The following is a 23,272-nucleotide window of genomic DNA, read 5'->3' on the forward strand; positions in this document are numbered from 1 at the left end:
CTGTAAACAAGCACTGACGTGTTTCGCGCGGTCTCCATTCATACACGATTTTTATAGTCTACAAACCTTGCGATTGTTTAATGTTATGTTCTTGATAAAAATTTTATCACATAAAAAATAATAATGTCATTCAAAAGAAACAAGTCCGATTCTTCTACAGCTAGCAAGAAAAGAAAAACATTGACTTTGGAAACAAAACTGAACATTATTAAGGATTTTGAAGGTAGAATGAAAATTTGTGAGCTAGTAAAGAAGTTCGATCTACAGGAATCCACAGAAAGAACAATCATAAAAGAAAGGTTTACAGATTTATAGGACATAGATTCTAACGAGGAACGAATTGTAGCCACAAGGCAAGGAATAAAAAAATCATTAGCTTGCTATGAAGAAATTTTGCATGACAAGAAAAAGACATTATGCCGTCAAACAATCTATTAGATTTTATGAAACCATCGACATTGAAATAACTTTCTTTTTTTTATGTACGAAAAACTACAATTATGATTATATTTCTTAAAAAATATAGGTGTTTTTGTAAACCTTTCCCAATTGTATGTTTGTATATATAAATTACATGCAAAATTATACCTCGAGTTACGCGAATTAGACTTATGCGCTTTTTGTTGGTTCCACGTAACTTCAGGGTTTTACTGTATTTCTCTTGCTTATGTTTATTTTGCTTCGTTTTTTTAAGAAATTTCTTTTGTTTACTGAAACTCAGTATACATTTTGTGCCTACGTTCACCAAGTTTTTTTTTTTTTGTCAGCAGCTCTTCTGTCTTATCAATAATAGATAACTGACATATGCTAGTATTTTGTTGTAGATAGCAACTTTTTTTAATATACAGAAGTGTTCATTTTTATTCAGGAATAGATAAACTTTTACTACGTCTGTTGTTTCAGAAGACTAGAATAAAAATGGCCTTACACTGTTAAACACCTTTCCAACCTCAACAGATGCTATGCTGCACAAACAAGAAAAGCAAGTAGCTTTGTTTTTCATGCGAACACTCCTCTCCCACAGACTATGCTGCATGCATGTGTTAGATACAACCAATCACAGCCATCAGGTGTTACTATCAGTGTTTTCTCCCTGCCTCATCTTCCGGGCAGTTTAAAACCACTGGAATGCTAAGAATTTGACCTGCTCTGCCATCTGTATGTCTGTTCAAAGGGCTGAAAAGTGTGACCTGGACTATTAATGCAAATATGATGCAATATTTAAGCATCTAAGTGTCTCTTCATGAAGCATTAGTGTACTGTGGTTAATTTTAGGAATCACGTGAAGCCAGGAAACAATTACGGGAGTCTTTAATGGGAATAAATGCAAAAATATAATATCGGTGATATTGCTATTCCTTGGATGTGCACTGCACACCGGCAATATTCTCCCATGGTATATATATGTCCCACTGTCCCAAAAACAGTATCAACATATATGTATACATTCACCAAAATTTTAGTTACTGTTGTAAAGCCATAAATTTATTTTGGCTTTTAAGTTTTTGCAGGAATGTGCTGCAGTCTCTTAGTAACCCCCCCCCCCTCCTCACCTCCTGTGAGATATGTATTCTAATTTACTGCTGAAAGGGTTACTGCAATTTTCATGTTCTTCATATGAACAGCCTGAGGTCTGCTGAATTATCCAAAGTAAAATAAACCAAGATTCAGAAGATCTGGTAATCACCAGAGAATACCAACAGAGGAAGCATATCCTTCACAGAATCTACAAGTAAAGAGAAAATTGAATGAGATATAATGCATCTTGAATGTCAAGAGTTCTAAGTATCTAGGTGATGCACTCAGAGATTCTTCAAACCCAAGAGATAACTACAAAGTTAGTGGTTGTTTGAAGATGGAACAACTATTTGTTTTGTGGTCTTGTTTATGAAAGCATCGCTGAAACCATTAGATAGAAAAGTAGATTTTGTGTGTTCTATTTCTTATTGCAATAAAAATATATGTTGCAAATAAAATGTATCTAGTATAGAAAATCCATTTGTTACTAGCGTTGTCCATGGATGATTATGATAAGTAATGTTCATAGAGAGCAAATATAATATTTCGTTTCTGCATGGAAACTAACTGACAACTGAACGCCTCCATATAGTTGACAAAGAATGATTTTTTTTTTTTTTTTTTTTTTTTTTTTTTTTCACCTCCTGGTTTCTAATGCACATGATATTTTGCAGTGAATGCCATTAATTTCATTAATAAATTCTTGGAGTTATTGAACCCTGCCATACTGCAGAAATATCATTTAAAATCTGTGATACACTTGAAGGCCTGGGATGAATTTTGTGAGAAAGGTGTTCAAAATTTGACATGATGTAGTTAGCAGAAAGAGTTAGCTCAGTCAGTATAAACAAAATCTTTTGGTCAGAAAGAACTTAGTTTGATTCTTGTCAGTGACATGAAGAACCTTTATCTGGTCTCTTTTGACTAAAGGTGAGTTAGCCAATCTCATACGGAGGTAGGGGTTTTTTTCACCTGGAAACTCGGGGGGTTTTTTTTTGTTTCCCAGAACAGACAAACCGGCCCTGTGAACACACGTTTCTACAGACCTAGGACACCTCCAGGAATAAGGAGTAACCAACCTGTTCTATAGGATTTTGGTTCGAATACCTACACAGTAAAAGTATAGGTCTACGCGTGAGTGTAAATTAGGATAGGATAGTTAGCTGAAGTGGAAGAAAAAGGATTTTTTATCATTGATCCTTTCGGGAAATCTCTTTTGGTAGCCGAATTACAAAATATGTATTTCAATGGGTGGGAAATGTGTTTTTAAGGAAACCCAGAGTATCTTTTTATGTTTGAGAAACTATGAAGCTGTGCCATTGGAGTAATATCCAGACTAATTGGTATATCTGTAGATGCAAGGTGAATTTCAGAAATTTATTTTCAAAAAATCCAACATGTTTGTGATATATGAAGGAGATTTACCTATGAAAGTTCATAACAATATGGATAATTAAGTTTAAGGGAGATGGTAAATCCCGTATTATTGTACAGCCGGGTACGAAACTCGGATTGAAATCCTTCAAATCCTAGAGTTTCATGCCGAAAAAACTATCGGCGAGCCCAAGTGTAAGTAATCACTTGGGAAGTACAACACCAGGGCAACTCGCAGCAAAGGTGGAGCAAGCTCCGTCACTGTCCTTAATATTCTCTCATAATGTAAAACGCAGCTCCTAGGAGATGTATTACTGTTTTACATTATGAGAAGAGGTCACTACCCAGATCGGTTTCAACCCTTTTTGAGGTCTCATCAGTGAGTAGGTAGACCTGGAATCTACTTCCCAAGTGATTACTTACACTTGAGCTTGCCAATAATTTTTTCGGCATGAAACTCTAGGATTCGATGGATTTCGATCCGAGTTTCATACCTGGCCGTACAATAATACAGGATTTACCATCTCCCTTAAACTTATGTCGCCAGTAATAATATAATCCATAATATTATTGTTATAATGTGGATAATTGTTTAACAATTTATAACTGGGACAATATTATTGATTTCTTAATGGAATGGCTTATGAATCTTAAAGAAGCCACATTGACTAGCTGAATGATCATGGTAACTTTTCATTCTCTTTTTGCATTTGCCATCCCAACATGTGAACTTAAACCAGTAACTTATTCAATCTGTTAATCTGACTTTGGATGAAGATGTCAGTAATTGTGATTCGTGGCATAGTCCACGAGCATGAAGGTAAACTTTCTCTGATATTCTTGCCTATCTAATCAGCTATTGCTTTTGCTTTTCTTATTCTTATAGCCTTGTAGGGGAATTTGACCTACTTCAAATTATATAAGTCGTGAAGGAGGAACATTATGCAGATCTATCTAATAGAAGAAATCCATTACTGTTATGCTTTTGGGAATGTTTGAGAGTAACTGCATGATTGTGACCTTTATCTAAAACATTTTCTTTTTGAGTGAGAAGATGATTGAAAACATTTCTCAATAATTTATTAATACTCACTATAGTAGATGATGTCATTTGATGGTTGACTAGTTAGATAATTTTGTAGAAATCAGGTATATAGTTCATGTAGCTCAGGTGTTAATGGTCATGATAGTTCATTGTAAATGAATTGAATATTTCCATTAATAAATGCTAAAGGTGTTTTTTTTGACATCATTTAGTTGACTTATTAGCATAGAATGACTGGCCTACAATGTTTTAGAAATCTGATTCTCTTTATACTTGGCTTTTTTTTAACTAGTTACTTTTCCATGGATGTTTTACTTTTGAAAATAGGCTCTCCTTAAAACCTAGAAATCGGTGTTTTGATTGAGACTTGTGTCAACTTTTGGTCTAATATTCTTTGTTATTTTTAATGAATAATAAACACAAATTAGCTATATAAAAATACTATTTTATAGAATTTTTGCCCAGAATGCTGTTGACATCTTCAGTGTGATTTGAGAGATGGAAAATAATAGCACAAGCCTATATGACAGAAGAATTAATAATGCAGATTGGAAATCATTAGTTACTACATATAGTGTAATTATAACTGAAGTCTTAAAAGTATGCAAAAGAAAATATAAACTCAGAACAAGTAGAGTTAAACACCACCACCACCTCCTACAGTGGGGATTAATGCAGTCCATTGGATTGTTCAGATCAAAATGATAGATGAGTAATGCTTTGTAACTTTCCTTATGTATAGCCTTTCTTTGAGGAAACTTGCTCTTATTTTGAACTTCAGTTTTCTTCCAGTGAACCGTATGTGTGGAGATGGTGTATTCCTTGAATTCAAACAGTTTTGATTTTGATTTTCACTCTTAAAAATATACCATGATTTCTTTTATTTGATTAGATATTTTTTCAGATATAAATAATAAAGTTTGATATGAGACTACATTTATCATGATATGCAGGTTGTTGACAACGAAGTTCGATATCAAGTGTACAGTATAGTGGAATGTCACAGGATCTAACGTGATACAGCCTTTATTTGTTATTGTGTGTGTGTTTAATGCATATCTCTAAAGCATTAAACTCTCTAAACAAGGAATAATGATCAAATCCTCATGCAACCTTAAAAGGCAAAAGCAATAATAGTTCAGGATACTATAGTTTAAAGAATACTATAGGAAGCATACCTTAATGCTTGAGGGACCGTTCCACTTACCAGTTCCTTATTGACAATCCTGCATTCATAAACTCCTAAATGAAGTCACAAATTGAGAACCCCTGTTTTTACCCTCTCTTGCTTGTATCTTGCCAAATTTAGCAACATTTATTTGTTGCATTTACTGGTCTCCAAACGCTGATAACTATTCAATACAAAATTATTTGCAGAGGTCACCTCTCATCTTGGCAGCTTAGACTGTAGTCTTGTACAAGTCTTCCTCTCCTCCAATCACTCCCAATCTTGCATCCTCTGGCACTACAAAGGAACCAGTTAGCATAACCTTTGAAATTTCTACTCTTCTCCTTTCTTTGGTCTGACTGTTTTCATTCATCGGACCCAAACACCTGTGAACGAGTTACAGAAATTATTCTCACTGGAATGAAGACCTTCATTCCCCATTCGACCCATAATTCTCATCTGCTTTCCAAGCCCTGGTTCATCTGAAAGTGTATCAAAGCAGTCTAAGAAAAAATTGTAGCTTACCACATGTGGCTTGCAACAAGCACTCAGCTTTCATACTCTGCCTGTATCAAAGTGTGCAACATATGCAAATCGTTCATCAGCAGATCTAAATCTAATTTCGTAAAGGCCAACAGCATAAAACTTGCCTCCTGTCCAAATGGAAGCTTTGCCTTCTGGTTCCTTGCAAAGACTGATGGACACATCTTCTGTTCACTTTCACCACTCTCTTATCTCTTCATAATGGCACCATTCACCAAAAGATAAAGCTGACCACCTGGTATCATTCTTTTCCTCACTCCTGCATAAGATGACCAAAGGAAATCACCTCCTGCAGTTCTTTGTCAAATAGAAATCAGAAAAGCTAGAAAACTTTGATACTAAGTCTTGTTCCTGATGGCATCTCTCCAGTTATTCTAAAACTTTGTGCTCCATAGTTAGCCCTACATCATCTCAACAATCTACTATGCATGCCTGGTACTTATCCCAATTCATGGAAGCAATCTCGTATCCATCCCTTTTCAAAAAGGGCAATAGAAGTTCACTGTCAAACAACCGACCAATTGCTCTCACATCAATCCTCTCCAAAATAATGTAGAAAATCAAGCCACCTACTTAGAAGCCCAGCAATTAATTGGTGACCACCAGCACAGATTCCACCATTCAAGTTCAAGAGCTGGCCTCATAGTTCTCTCTGGTTATCTGTAAGTCATGGTAAATGGCTTCAAGCTTCACTATTAATGCTGGAGTGCCTCAAGGCTGTACTCTCACCTACCCTCTTTCTCCTGTTCATAAATGACCTACTCACAATCGCCACTAATCCTATCCACAGCTTTGCAAATGACAGCACTCTCCACTCATCCTACTCATTTGACAAGCCGTGCAGTACTTTGATATCCCAGGCTACAAGATCATTTACAACCAGTGCCTTAAACATTGATCTACATACTATCCTTCAACGGAACAAAGACAACCTTGTCATATTCAATGCCACAATCTTGCTTTTTCTTTCACAAAAGAGATATCAACTCACTTACCTTCAGTATACACAAATCACCAGACAACATCAGATCTCTCTGCTTGGACTAACACTTACCTTCAGTCTCTCCTGGTTTAAACACATCATATCAATAGCCTCCTCAGCATCCAAAAAAACTAGGCATTCTTTTATTCAAGAGGCTATTTTATATCCAACCAAATCTTAACTATATACGAGACCCAAATCTGCCCATGTTTAAGATACTGCTCACGTGTTTAGGGTGGTGCACCTGAAACTACCCTTAAAATCCTTGATGTTGTCCAGAGGCAAGCATTTAGGCTTGTTGATGATACCTATCTCTCTCTCTCTCTTACAAATTCACTTCATCCTCTATCTTACAAGTGCAGTCTTTCTCAGCACTGTTGTTATATCCTCTATTTCTATATTTTGTCCCTCTTAGCCTTTAAGGTTAGTCTACACTTAACTCGTTGTTCTCTTAAATCTTTCCCCCTTTTAAACAAACAAAATCTTTGGCTGCTCTTAAGTTTAATCACGTGTAGGATACTTAATGATTAGGGCTTTGTCCTAGAATGAGACGCGGCCATTAAACATATCTTCTGAGACAGTCCACCTGATAAGCATTGACAAATTTATTTTTTTAACTGCGCCAGCCAATACCGAGGATAGATGAGACTCTTATCCAGGATGGCTCTCTCAGAGTGATACACAATAACTAAACTACAGTAAATTTCTAACTTCTGTTCACTATATTCTAGCATGCAGTCGTGGTCCGCTTTGTTAAATTATACACGTGGGTTCTTCCTGCTAAGTTCGATAATAATTTTATGAGTGGCTGTTTGAATTCATATACTAAACCAGATCAGGCAGGTACTAAGAGACATATTTATTAATTAAAGAAATGATACATGAAAGTCTTATTTCTAGGCAATCTGAATCAAATTTTAGTAAGATCTCTGGTTCATTACTACTAATGAAATACATGGAACAAATTTGCTTGGACCACCTCTATATGCAACCTAACATTATCTCATCACAAGTTATCACACATTCTGCACTCACATGGTCACCAGTTATATCACTTAACACAACACAATTAATTCATACAAATGAAATAGAGCCCTTCTAGGTAGACAGTTCTCAAACAAAGATGGGTCTATGCCAAGTTGAAGACAGTTCCTATAGTTCCATATAATAAGTCCACTACACAAAATGTTCTTTGGAAAACACACAATTCCTTACCCATGAATATATAATACAAGAGTCTACATTACCGTCTCTGAAATGCTACTTGTTCCTTTCTTCTGCCTTGTCTGGGCATCAAGGCTTCTTCTCAGTCTGCTGCTCGTCTGGTCACCTTCGACAACTGTACGGCCAGATTCTCAGCGGGAAGGGCGATATGGCTCAGGAGCTTAGCCAGAATGGACGGCATCTACTTGGTTTTTCCGTTGCATGATATAGCATAGCTATCCTAGTCCAAGGAAATAGCCAGTCCTATTCCATATGCTGCAGCAGACGACTCATACCTTCCATGGCCAGCCTGGAACTTCTCCATATGGACCAACATCCGAGAGGTCAGGAAACAGGAACCAAAAAAGCCTCGAGTGGGGATTGCTTGACCTTTTTGTTTTCATGCTCTTCCCGGCGTTTCTCGTATCTCGCGATGCCCGCCAACGCGGTCAGGTAGGTTTTCGTCACGCCGTCCAGCTCCTTCCGCTACATCGCACGTGCTCTTGGCGTGTTTTCTTAGAAAGCGCTCTAGTTTCTCTTTCTCATAATTTCTTTCCCCCCCCCCCCCAATAAAGTTAGCCACAATAAACCCTAGAAAGTTCTTCAAATGGCTCATTGAGACAATATGCTGTGTAACTTAGCCATAGCCTAATTCATTGATATATAACAACCTACCCTTGATCTTTTCTTACATTGAGTTTGACATAAGCATTTTGGCAACTTCTTTAAATTCTGCAGACAGTTGAATTCAGTGTGTGGCATTCCTGTGATTGCCAAAGTACTAAATGAGGATTGGTATGAAACACCAATCCTCATTTATGTGCTTGCCTTTTCTCTTCATCTTAGATGTGTTCTTTGAGTCAAATTTCATTTGATCTCTGATCCATCCATCTGTATAACATAACAGATACCACATGCACAGAAAATTTGTGTGTTTGTGGTCACTACATAAACCTTAAATTATCATAAACTTAAGGTTGAAGTTTATGGATAATTTTTATGATTGTGTGAAGGCAACTTTTAAGTTTTATTGCTCGTGTATTTTTTTTTTTTTTTTTTTTTGCTATTTTATGTATGTTTTTAATATAGGTTTTATTTGAGATGTTATCGATGATTTTATGTTCATTGCCATTTTTTAGGAATACATCTCTGAGATATGTTATTTCTTGTTGCTTTTACTTATCATTGTTGGTTGTTGTTGAATACTCTTTGAGTGTTTGATGATGCCTCATTTTTGGGCAGGAGGCTGATATGATATAGCATGTAGGTATCCTCCAGTTTTGGAACTTTTTCTGTAGACTTCAAATGAAAGTGTGCCAAAATTTTCCACTAAGACAAGAACATCTAGGAAGAGAAGTGATCTTCTTCAACATCTAGTGTGAATTGAATTTTATGGTTTATGCTGTCAAGGAAGTCTGAAATTGTGAAGGGATTCTTCAGAGCCTGGTCTGTTGACAATAATGTTATCCACATACCTAAGCCAAAGTCTGGGTTTAGTATGGTAAGAGTTGAAGATTGTTTCTTCAAATGATTCCATGAACATACTTGCCAAATGTAATGAAAATGGTTGCTCACATGGCTAGGTCTTTGGTTTTTTTTGTAGAAAGTGTTTTCCAGGCATTGTTTGAAGTATTTGGCAGTATTCAGTGGGAAAATATTTTCTAATATTAGTATGATGTCTTATCTTCAAACATTAGGAAACAGGCTTGTGATTGTTCAGACTGACACCATGATATTTGTTGGAGCCAGTTTAATGTCCTTGATTTTGTTAATGAAGTCTTTGGAGTTTCTTTATATACAAAGATGTTTTTCCATGTGGAGACAGTAGATAAATATTTGCAATAGGTCTATTTATGTGCAGCATAGTAAGTGGAGCACTCACTTTGTGGATTTTGGGAACTTCATAAATACCTGGGACTCCATATAGTATCACTAACTAATTTCTATAAGCACTTACATCTCTCATCTTATGGAAAGTTTCTTTCACTTGGTTATAATTTAAATTCAAGTTGCCAAGAAATTATATTGTTTAATCCTTGTATCCAAATGTAAGCAAACCGCACATGAAGTATCTTCATGACTAGGCCATTTGTATATATGTGGGCTAGGCTATGTGTGAATATCTCTTCTTGGTCTGGCTTCCACTGAAAGGATGTGTGTTTTGCATTATGGGACACTAAAGCAATTAATGTTAACTCTAAATGTATACAAGTAGCCTGGTTATGAATACACTTTATGTGCAAACTTTGTTTACTTACACTTGGATAAAGGATTAAACAAGAATTTAATTTATCAAGTTTAATTTAACATATCTATTGTTTATGTACATCTTTGAGTTCAGATCTATGGTAACATTTCTTTTATCTGCTTTTAATACTAAAATGTCACTTTTACGGAAATCCATCAGAGCTTTAAATTCAGCAGTCAAGATGTCTGGAATTGATAGAATTGGCTGCTGCTGTTATATTATATAATGTCAGCATCATCTCTTGGAATTCTATATCATTATGTCAACTTTAAGAATATGATTTGGAGATATGACAAACTTAGTCTTTGGTTAATATATTTCACTTGGAGTATGTGAGGATAGGTAAGCCACTATGTTATCCATTAGTAAAGTAGCCGATGAGTATAGAAATGTCTCTTGGTTCAATTTTTCTTTTGTAAGATTGGTGAATTTTCTCCAATGTTAATGTGTATTTTTGTGCAACATATTCTGTCTGAATTAAGGTTAGTTTGTCTATTTAAGTCCTATAGATCTGTCAGTAGTCAGAGTTCTATATGTGAATGACAATCATATAGGTTTGTGTCAGTTGAGATTCTTTCTCATAGCAGGGCTAAAGAATTTTTTTCACTCCTATATTGATTTGTAGCATGCCTCAGAGATCAAAGAACAAATTACTACGAAACATCCAGTCATCCCATGTATGAGGGTAGTCTGAAAAAAAGTTCTCGGCCTAACAATGAAAAGACGAATATATAATTTCAAAATGATTTTTATTTTTCAACATAATCTCCCTTAAGACTAATACATTCATTCCAGTGATGCTCCAACATCATTATCCTGTCCCTATAGTGGTTCTCACTAAGCTCTACAAAATACTCCTCTACAGCTGCAATCAGCTGTAGAGGGGTATTTTCCCTCTTGATTCGTAGAAAATCGCTGACCAGCGAGGAAGAGTTTTAGGAAGAGATAGAAGTCAGAGGGAGCCAATTCTGGGGAATAGGGTGGATGTTCCAACAATTCATAGTGCAGATCCCTTAATTTTCCCATTGCCAAAACACCCTTGTGGGCAAGTGCATTGTCCTGATGAAAGATGATTTTTTTCTTCTGCAAACCAGGTCTTTTCTCACGAATTTTTTCGTCTAGTCTGGTTAAAAGATCGAAATAATATTCCCCAGTTATTGTTTTACCCTTTTCAAGATAATTAATAAACAAAATGCCTTTAGCATCCCAAAACGCTGATGCCGTTTTGGGATGCTAAAGGGAACTGAACAACCAGCTTCTGCCCATTTTTGACTGCTGTTTGGATTCTGGTGTGTAATGGTGAATCCAAGTATCATCCATAGTAATAAATCGATGCACAAAATCAGTTTTATTCTTGTTAAAACTCTCCAAGCACTATTCAGAGATTTTCATGTGAGTGTGTTTTTGATCTGCTGTGAGCAAACACGGCACCCATCTTGCGCAAAGCTTTTTCATTTGCAATTCTTCATGCAAAATATATCCTATACGTTCTTTTGAAATGCCTATAGTCTCAGAAATTTCATGCACTTTGACTCACTGGTCATCTAATACCATATCATGCACTTGATCAACGATTTCTGGTGGTGTTACACTTTTTGGACGTCCTTCACGTGGATCATCTTCAAGGCTAGTACAGCCACGTTTAAACTGTGCAGCCTATTTCCTAATTGTCGAAAACAAAGGAGAAGAGTGCACATAAACTTTTATGAACTTAGAATGAAATTTCTTTTGGCATTAAATCTTCTTTTACAAAGAATTTTATAACTGCACGCTCAGTTTTATCCATTTCAAGGGATACAGACAACACTTTTGCTTCAGACAGCTGTATAAAACAAATTACTTGATAGAATAACTGGCACTTCCAATGGATGCTTATGACAGATGTACCAATTTAGAAAAAAAACATCTGGCTGATAGTGTTGCCATCTATGGTCAAGGTTGAGAACTTTTCAGACACTCTTGTATTTATAGTGTTCCCAAATCACAAGGAGGGTGTTCTTCTTAGACCTATTGTGGATGCTATACGTTCTCTTACATGCAGCTTATGAAAATATTTATCTACCTGACTATCTCCACATGTAGGAAAAGCATCTTTGTATATATATATATATATATATATATATATATATATACATATGATAACAATTTGTAGTATTAACTCGGAATTGGGATATGTTCATATTTATATATACTGACTATAACCGAGACTAGAATAACAATTAAATTTATTCAAAACGCAACATGTTTCATCGGATTGTCCGACTTCTTTAGGCGTAGGAACATAGAAAGCAAATAAACACTATAAGAAACATCATATCACTATAAAAACGACTATTATAAAATTCAGTTAGCATTGTACTGCAGTCTGTGTTGAAGTTCTATTGTTAAGCAGCTGCGTGCGTCTGATTAGCATGCAGCTGCTTAACAATAGAACTTCAACACGGACTGTAGCCACAGTACAATGCTAATTGAATTTTATAATAGTCGTTTTTATAGTGATATGATGTTTCTTATAGTGTTTATTTGCTTTCTATGTTCCCACGCCTAAAGAAGTCGGACAATCCGATGAAACATCTTGCATTTTGAATAAATTTAGTTATTCTTGTCTCGGTTATAGTCAGTATATATAAATATGAATATATATATATATAAAATTCCAAAGACCTGAATGACAAAATCACATTAACATTACACTAGATCCACATGTGACATTCAAACTTCCCATGATATAAGTCTTTGACATTCAAATGTGCCTTGAAGCTTAAAGAAAACATCTTCAAGTTTCAAGGCCTTTACTCTGAACAGTCAGAAGGCCTAGTCATGGGAGCATCCTTATCCTGTAATTGGTCAATATATTCATGGAATAATTTGAATAAACAGCTTCGAATAGTTGTCATACTAAACCCAGACTAGTTCTTGGGTATGTGAATGACATCTTTATGAAATCCTCAAAGAACATTTTAAAGATGTAAAGAAAGGTGAGTACATAAATTAGAATTGGCGTTTCATACCACCAAAAAAAAAAAAAAAAAAAAAAAAAAAAAAAAAAAAAAAAAAAAAAAACGCATCAATCACTTTGCCAACTCACGGAATTCCATACATTGATTTCAACAACTTTTGCAGATTTAACGAAACTGTCAAAATGCTGTTATGTCAAACTCAGCATAACAAAAACCAATCTCTCATCTTGAACCAGCTTTGGTCTGTATATGTCAGTGACCTACATATCAATGAATGAAATTATTTCAGAAGTCAGATCACGCCATCGAACCATGGTTTGACATCTCGATGATATATTCAACATTGTTTATTCAGTGTTATTAATTTAGAAATCTGTTAATACTTCTTTTTTCTTCTAATTTTGTAATTTAACCTTGAGCATGTATGCAACACGAGGTACAAAACTAATCATTAAAGAGTTCTCTTTCTGAATATGTTTTGTGCAGTTCTCACTTGATAAATATCAAAGGGTGAGATTAAACAAATGGCTGGAACTCAGTGGTACAGGAAAGCTCAAGATAGGACATAATGGAAGACTTGTGGGAGGCCATCACCCTAGTTGCTGCACAGAGAATGGCTGATAGTGACTGGTGGCAATGAGTCACAGAAGCAAGGAAGCAAGAAACTTTGTGTTGTAGATTTTTTTTTTTTTTAAAGCTTTCGATATTTTTTATATTAATGGTATACATATCTTCTTTCAACTTGGAAAATTTTACTATTCCACGAAACATGATTTGTATAACAAATAGTGTGTGCATGTATATGCTATGCTGATGTATACTTGAATCATTTTTCTTCTAAAGCAACAAAGTAATGAGCAACTTTTATTATCACTGGTGCGGAGAACCATACCCTTTATCCCTCGGTGAAGTGATTTCAAAGTTTTTTGCACTATCCTTGTGCAGTGGGATTGCCTTATGTTCTTTCTTCCTGTGGGATCTTTCCCGAGGTCACTACTGGTCACCTTAAATCTGACAAATTCATCATTCCTCCCTATAATTTTCTGATACTTGTCCATCATCTATCCCCTTGTCTGAGTCACTAGTTATATTCCGATCCCGTATTCTCCAGCAGTTTATACAACCTCCTTTCATGACTTAATTTTTCAGGAAAATAACGTAAATCTTAAAAATAATTATAGAAAAACACGGAGAATACAATACTGAAATACATATAGCTTTCATCAATTATATAAAAGCATTTGACAAAATTCTGAGAAATAAACTATGGAAACTCTAAAGGAATATCACATTCCAAACCAACTATACATAGACCATAATAATGAAATAGCAATAAGGCAAAATGACATCATATCCACTTGGAAACCAATAAATAGAGGAGTCCATCAAGGCTGTCCTTTATCACCCATAATATTCAATATATATATATATATATATATATATATGGACAATATTATCAAAAAATAGAGAGAAAGTAAATACATGTGGCTTCCAAATCAATCGACATACAAAAATATATACCCTTCTCTTTGCTGATGACCAGATCATCCTTGGAAGGACTGAAGATAAACTGCAGAAATTATAATTTAAATAATATTATACAACAATATGGCCTAGAAATGTCAACAGAGAAAACTGAAGTCATTGCTTTTTATGGAAATAACGCTATCAGAAGCAAAATAGTAATAAATAATGAAATAATTGAGCAAGTGAATAATTTCAAATATCTAGGCTGTAAACTATCTTACATAAATGAAATAGATATTGATTTTAAGATGACAAACTTTATAAAAATTACTGGAGTAATTAACAGAACTTTTAAACCTAACTACGTACAGAAACACATAAGACTCGGAGTCTACAAAATAATAGCCAAATCTACACTATTATATGGGAGTGAGATCTGGACCTTTGGAGAAAGAGATGCAGAGAATTCAGGCAGTAGAAATGAAATTCCTTAGGAAACAGAAAATCTCACTTTATTAGATTAAAAAAAAAAAAAGAAAGAAAGAAATAGTGAAATAATTAAAAATCTCAAAATTAATCGCATATCAGACTCAATGATTAAATATAGGAAAAACTGGCTAGACCATATGGCAAGAATGCGGAGAGAAAGATTACCAAAAAAAAGATCTTAACATATAATCTTAGAGGAATAAGGAATATGAGACAACCAAGAAGAAGATGGACTGAGTTCAGAACAGATTCCTATCCAGATTCTAAGCCACATGACTTAGAATCTGGATAGGAAGGTGACGATATATACTAAAATATTAATTATAAAAGACTTCAATACTTTCCTATGCAATGTTACATTGCCATCATCAGGGATCACAAAATACATATACATATAAAAACATATTTCCTGAAAAATTAATAGTTATGAGTAACCAATGTATAAGCCTAACTACAAGAACATCCTTTCATGTGGTATCCCATCAAGTACCTGAGCAGTGTCCAACAGGATCATGGTGTATCCATTCTCTTTATCCAACTCAGCAGTAACATTATTATAAAATAAGAACAGACTGCTCAAACATGACCTTCCTTTAGTAAACCTGTGCTGTTCTTTGCAAAATATAGCTTGTCTGTCAACCCATTTTTCTATGCGAGTTCTTACCAACTTCTCTAAAATTTTCACAACCACTCCAGAGAGAGAGAGAGAGAGATAGGTTGATAGTTAGACACATCAGTTTTTTTTTTTTGTTTTTTTTTTCACACCATCCTTGTACAGTGGGATTACATTCTTTCCATTTCTGTGCGATCTTTCCTAAGCTGAGACTCAAATTGTTTTAGCATAATATGCTGGTATACCATCTGCTCCTTTCGCTAAATTCTTTTTCAGGTGATGCATCAGCTCTTAATCATCCTTCTCATGCATCTCTATCTCGTCATTCAATATAGTGATAGTTCTATGTAGCTTGACATTCATATCATCATACCCCAGCTGAACGAAATACACACATTTTTATGATAATTAGTTTCACTTACTCCCCATTAACTTCTACCCCAGTAAATGGTTTCTCCAGTTTGACGATGCCAAATGTGTTTGTTTGCATTCCATTATACAAGTCTCTTCTACCATCAAACTCACTCCAGACATCCCAAAACATACTCACATTTTCTACACTGCTTGCAAACAGTCATTTGCTATCAGAACAAATGAAGGAATTTCTCTCTCTCTCTCTCTCTCGTTACTCATTACCATCATAATTCATCAACAGGCTATTTTTTTTTCCCTCTCTCTCTCTCTCACTTCTTCCAGCACTCCTTTCATATCCTCTTTCATACTGTATTTATGACTACTAAAATCATTTATTCCCACGTACGCTACCATCTCTTTTCTGTTTCTCTGTTGTATATATCACATCCTTAATTTTCACTCCTGGGAAACTCAGAGTAGTAACTGTTGTCAAGCCCAGATTTAAAGAGGGAATCACTGTACCATATTGCTTCTTTTTTCTTAAATTCTAGGTTGACTTACCTTATTGATATTATTAATCACTGACATCTTACCAGCTTCTGATGCTTTCTTGCCTCTTAGTCTTCTGCTTATTTTTCTTAATGTATTCTGTATTTTAATTATTTTTATGTTAGCAAGCTAATTTTAGCTTATCTAATTTAATCAGGAATGAAAAACCTTTACATGAGAAATAACTCATAACCTTCAAAATAACCCATTTGACAATGGCTATAACCATGGTAATGACAAGGCTATTGAAGTTATAAAATTCTGTGAAACAATTTATTAAAGAGCATTAACTATGTGTTTAAACAACTTTTTCTTGTATTTTTTATGTAAATCTTTGTTCATTTTAATGTATATGCTACAAGCTTTCTTTTTCCCCTCCCCACAGGCGACGCTCCAGATCTCGAAGTCCAACGTGAGTAATGATGTTTTACATGAAAATTAAATTTATCAATATTTTTATAAACTTGTCTTTATAGTATTTTGGAAGAAAATCTTAAGTTTCAAAAAAAAAAAAAAAAAATCTGCTACCTCTGTATGATGAGATCACTTCAAAAAAAATTGTAGCATGTACAAAAGTAACATGAAATAAAATGGAATTATTCAACAAATAAAGCCTTAAGTACTATTAGAAATCCTAAGTTGTTTAATGACAGATCTAATTATTATGGTTTTTTCCATATTTCAAGTTAGGTTGAATTTTAATATTTGTGTGATGAAGCATAATAGCGGAAGAAACTATCTTTCTATTTGATCCATGAGCAGTGTCCAAGTATGGCCTACTAGATCTGGCTATTCATAATAGTTGAGGTAGATGTATATCTTGTGTCCTCATAATCACATATTAGGTGATCCATCAGTCTTCCCATAAAAGGCTAACTGCTTGAGCAAGGAACTATATATTAGATATTTATATTACTCATAGAGTGCATTTTTTAGAACTTCAGACTTTGTCTAGGCAGTGCCACTTTATTTTGTGTTGCTTGTATGTACTTCACAATTTTTATATGTACCTCTTTCTGACAGAGTCAGTACTGGAATCAGTAAAGTGTTAAAAATGAGAATAAGTTATAAGACCAATGTGACAAAGGTAGTTGATTTCTGCTTTTTTTTTTTGACTCTTTATTTGCATAAACATTACCACTATCATCCAATCTAATAGTATAGGATCCTCAAAATACTAACTCAGAGAGCCAGTGCTACTTGTTCTAGTAATGTAGTTCTTGCCACACAACTCAACTACTTTTACTATCCTTTTTTGGTCGATAGCTACAGTTTCTATGAAGTAATCAAAATATTACATATCCTCTCCTTCTATCTCCCTTTCTTTGCGTGCACACACACAAGAGACCAAAGCACCACTGTTCATATCTATATATCTGTAATGATAGATAAAATACTAAGAAATAATACTTTCACACCTTGTTTAAACCAGACTTCAAACTAGCAACACTGATTCACTCACTAAAGGACAATTTCCATCCTCTACCACATCCTAGAGTGTATGAAGTATCCTGTGTCTGTAACATGGCCTACTATGGAGAGACAGGAGGATTAGCTACCATCGTTATGGCATGTCAGGACTGATAAACCATTTCACACCAGATCAAACAGAAAGAAACCAGTTAACTATATAAAAGTTGTTAGAATCAGAGCAATCATTTTTAGAGTCAGCAGTGGCTGTTAAACACACACACACTCTCTCTCTCTCCTATTCTCAACAAGTTACCTGCATTAATCTGCTAAAAATTTGAGAGACAGTCATCTTAAGATCTTCCTCAACCCCACAACTGTAAAATTAGGTACCAAATTAGGACAGGTCTTTATGGAATTTCCGATATGAATTGTCACTCATATTGGAACAATTTAGCTTTATTGATTTTAATTTTAGCTAGTAAATATCATTCATAACTGTTTTTGTTGAACCAAACAGTACTTTGTTTACATTAAAAATAATTAGGCATAACTTTTGTCATTATTCAAGTTATGCAAAATTTTACATCAAACCTATATAGCAAAAATATTTGTACACTTTAAATCTGAAATAAGTACTGTTTATTATTATTAACATCATTGTCATCAGACTTCCCTGAAGTCAGGCTCATCATGGGCAAGTCCCCCACCCAACTCATTAAACTATGCCTTAAACACATGCCTCACATCTGCATTCACTATATGCAAAGGAGAGAGAAGGGAAGTTGCTATCTGTTACCCTGGAAGTCCTTTTTAGGACTTCCAGGGTAACGGATAGCAATGCTGTAGCCAGTGAAGTTTTAACTGAGGCTCAGCTATTGCAGTTATTACGCAGCCATGACTAGAGCTTTTAGCTTAATAACACCCCATCCACACAGATTTTCTTCATTCAGATGATGGGATAAAGAGTCAAGGACTCAGTCCATCTCCCAGTTCTTTTAAGAACTTTAAGAACTATATGTAGGGGTGCTTAAGGGTCAAAGCTGTATAACTGAGAGGAGACCTCCACATAGCCTTTAAAGGAATTTAAAGGTCAGAAGCCCTGGTCAGAGAACCGACCAGGGCTTCTGACCTAATGTCCAATCTTCACCTTCTCGTGGTGCACCCTGATGGGTATCTACTTGGATACTGAACTAACGAGGATGGGCTGACAATTTGGGATATAGCTGACCAAATGGTATTTTTATTGGTTAAACCAAAATAAAAAATGATGGTACAACATGACAAAATTTCATGCCGGCTGGGGCGTCGCCCGGTTAAACAAAGCCCCTGTTGTTTTCGCCAGGGAACCAGGGCGAACAGCGAAAAGTCAGCTACTGGAACAAATCTGAAAACAAATCCCAACTCAACATCACCAGAGTTAAAGATTGGTACTATCAACATAAGAATCCTGAATGGCAAAGAAATGGAGCTAGCTGAAGAATTAGATAAGTATCAGATCGACATAATAGGGGTGACTGAAACAAAAAAGACCAAAACTGGTGAGATCTTTCTGAGCAATAAATACAAAATGTTATATTCGGGCAATGACAATCAATGAAAAGGAGTAGCAGCCATAGTATTCAACACAAAATATGAGGCTAATCTTCTTGAATGGCAGTCAGTCTCAAGTAGAGTAATGTGGACAAATATGAGAATGGGGAACTGGACAATGAGACTTATTTGTGCCTATGGTCTCACAAAAGGTTCTACTAAGGTAGAAGTGGAGGAATTTTTTGAGGCTTTAGAAAAAGCAACTGACACAATGAAAAAGGAAAAGTTGGTCCTTGTTGGGGATCTAAATAGTAGAGTAGGAAATGATTGTGAGACATACAAAAATATTTTGGGAAAATTTGGAGAAAAGAGCAAAGCTAATAATAATGGCAAATATCTGTTGGATTTCTGCTCAGGACATGGACTGGTTATTACTAACACCATGTTCCAACATAAAAATGTGCACAAATTCACATGGAGAGAAGAGGCAAGGAATAAGAAAAGTCTCATTGACTATGTTATTGTTGATAGTGATGTTTTCTCCCTGGTGCAGGACACCAGAGTGTACAGAGGATTTGAAATTGGAAGCGATCGCTATTTAGTCTTGAGCAGGATAAAATTTAATTTCATATTGAAAAGAATAACATGTAAGAAAGTTTTAAAGCGAATAAAAGTTGAGGAGCTCTCAGATGTGAACTGTAGACTAAAATACACAAAGATTATTGAAAAAAAAATGAAAGAGTTTGAGAACAGGAATCAAACCTTGGAGATTCAGTGGCAAACTCTGAAGAAAACATTGATTGATTCTGCCAGAGAGTCATGTGGTGAGGTTGTGCGCAAGGATAAAAAAATCAGAACTTCCTGGTGGACACAGGAAGTTAAAGAGGCAGTGAAGGAAAAGAAGAAAGGATATCAAAAGTTCCTGTCAAATAAGTCAGCTTGTGCTCTTAGAGAATATAGAGACAAATGCAAAAATGCTAAACACTGTGTAAAACTAGCTAAACAAAAGTCATGGGAGGACTTTGGCAAGAACATAGAAAATAAATATCAAGAAGGTGGCAAAATATTCTGGAGGTTGTTGAAGTTTAGGAATGGTGGAAAGAGTGCTGTAAGAGGAGTTAGAGATGATAAAGGTGACATGAAAACGGGAGAAAAAGATATCCTTGAAGTATGGAGTAATTACTTTGAAAAACTGCTAAATGAAACAAGCAGTGATGACAGCACAGTGGTAAAAAACACTGACCAGGCCTGCAGTCAGGAATACATATCCATACTTGAAGTAGAAAAAGCCATCAAAGGCTTGAAACGTGGAAATGCAGCAAGAGTAGATGATATTCGACCAGAAATGTTGAAGTATGGTGGTATAAGAGTCTTACAGTGGCAGCACTGCATAGTTCAGAAAACTTTTACAGAGGGACGAATTCCCGATGATTGGAGTAGAGCTCTCATAGTACCCATATATAAAAATGGAAATAAAACTGAATGTGAGAATTACAGAGATATTTCCCTGCTGAGTGTTTCTGGCAAGATCTATGCAAGTATACTTGAGAAACGGTTGAGAAGAATTGTGGAAGAAAAGCTTGGTGAAGAACAAGCTGGATTCAGACCAAATAGAGGCTGTCAGGATCAGATCTTCACTTTATGACAAATAGTCGAGAAAGCATGGGAATATACAAAGATCTGTATTTAAGTTTTGTCGATTTGGAAAAGGCATTATTGATCATTATTGTCTCTCATATAGAGGTAGCAAGGGTTTGCTCCCAGAAACTTAGGTTTTTCATCCCGTGTATAGACAAATAAGCCATTATAACACTTTACAGACCAAAATACTATTATTGATGGTGATGGGCAGTAGAGGGCATTGATAGTAATTCTGTATAGTGGGAGAATTAAGCAGTAGGGAAGATGTTCAGATGCGTGTAGCGAAGTGGAGTATAGTGCCCTCCCGTGACGAGTCCTTGGACTCATCATGTAATAATAATAATGATGATGATAATAATTAACATTCTGTAGTTGATATTTAGAAGAATCCCACTTTTTTTTCCCTCTTCTTTTTTCAGTAGCATTAATTTTATCAGTATACTCTTTCTATAGTTCTTCCAGTTCTTTTCTGTTGATCTCTTACAATATGTCTGTCAAAAATTCTTCTGATGCTGCTTTAAGTTTGCTCCATTAGAGCTGAGTTTTCACTGTTTAGTTTCCTGTTAGAAACTCGGGTCCTTTTTTTAACTGGATGACACAGTGCACTAGCCAACATGACATTTTATCTTGTTGAAGTTAAAATTAATGTTAATCTTGTTAAGACTTAAAATTAAATGTTTATAATTACTGATTAAAATATATTTTACAGAGAGTATTGACCAAGAAACTGAATTGGGTTGAAAATAGTATGAGATTGAAAATGCAAAAAGTGCAGAGCTGGTCAAAGTACATAGAAATATTGAATAGTAAGATTATAATACAATTTAGAAAAAAAAAAAAAAAAAAAAAAAGCTAAAAACAAAAGGTTAAAAAAGAGAGGAATTTAGAAAATCTGGTATACATTATTATCCAGCAGTAATAATGACCATTTCAAAACAAATTGCTATCACATTATCAGAAAAATAGTTATGATGAGCTTGTTGTGAGGTCTAGTTCAAGAATAAATTTTGTAGCTAACGTTGTTTAACTTACATGTGTGTGTAAGATTAAGCAGGGTGTTCACATTTATTGGTGGTTCTTATTGCTAAAAATAGTGGGCAACATATTTTGCTTTCATTTGCTTGAATATCAGTGATGGTGACCTCTTTGATTTCTGGGGTGAGTGTTCACAAAAAGCATTTTCTTCTTAAAAATTTAATAGAGGAGTTTTAAAGGATGTATTATTCCCTTGTGGGTGTATGGTATAACCATTTTATATATATTATTTTGTAGGGCATCTTCAGCCCCCCCACCATCACTATCTTCAGCACCTTTACCAGCTGCAGTTTCACCAAGTTTCAGTAGGTAAGTAAGAAAATCAGTGTTTATTAAATATTTTGGTTTTGGTTTATTTCCTTTTTGTAGTGTAAAATAGCTTCTCTTATTCAGAATGTTATAGTTTGATATTGAAACAGTTAATGTTAATATGAAGTTGTTTTTGACTGTTATAATTTAATACATATTAATCTTGATATATATTCTCATGAACAATGTTCCCTCTAATTTTTCTGTGAGTGTGCGCAGAAATTTGCGTGTGTGCAAAATTTTCCTTCTTTTGAAAAGTATGTGCGCACCCATACTAGTCACCATACTGAACATTTAAGCAAAAAAGTTAAAAGATTTTAGTTCACTCTTTACCTTCTGGTGTCAATGGGACGTCAGCCAGGTCACCCCAACTCCCCACCGTGTTCCCACACACGGCAGTAGCCTCCCAGTAAACAGTCAGAAATCACTATTCACAAGCCTTGGGCAGGACTCGATCCGGGGACTTCGCGCTTGCAAGGCCAACACGATACCGACTGTACTAGATAGGATTCTAAATGTATGTATTATTACCATCACCAAGTAAGTTGTGTGACATCAATCACAGAGCTAACATAAATATTTTATATGTATTTAATATTGATCTGATTAGAAGTAAGAAATAAAGTAAAAAAAAAAAAGATAACACTAGTGACTGATTGCCTTTAATTAAATTTTCTAACTTTGCAAATAACTCTAAACATACATAATAAAATATTCCCATTACTAATTCTCACCTTGTTAAACATTCATAATAAGTCCATTACTAATTCTCATCTTGTTTAGTTCTAGCTTCTATCTCTTTATTTTTTCTCTTCTGTCTTTGGCATTCAC

The 23,272-nt window shown here is 34.9% G+C and overlaps 1 protein-coding gene across 2 annotated transcripts in view; it reads left to right on the forward strand.

The window, feature by feature from the left end:
* The window catches only part of LOC150103094 (RNA-binding protein 39-like), a 356,476-nt gene that overhangs the window by 170,274 nt on the left and 162,930 nt on the right, over positions 1-23,272 (forward strand). For both annotated transcript variants that reach the window (XM_090397583.1, XM_090397584.1), the window contains exons 7-8: positions 16,899-16,925; positions 22,370-22,441. In XM_090397583.1, coding sequence (XP_090253709.1) covers positions 16,899-16,925; positions 22,370-22,441 — 99 coding nt within the window. The remainder of the gene's footprint in view (positions 1-16,898; positions 16,926-22,369; positions 22,442-23,272) is intronic.

Source organism: Typopeltis vanoorti, chromosome 9, assembly GCF_054136105.1.
Source record: "Typopeltis vanoorti isolate ZY-2024b chromosome 9, IOZ_Tvanoo_1.0, whole genome shotgun sequence".
Classification (NCBI taxonomy): domain Eukaryota; kingdom Metazoa; phylum Arthropoda; class Arachnida; order Uropygi; family Thelyphonidae; genus Typopeltis; species Typopeltis vanoorti.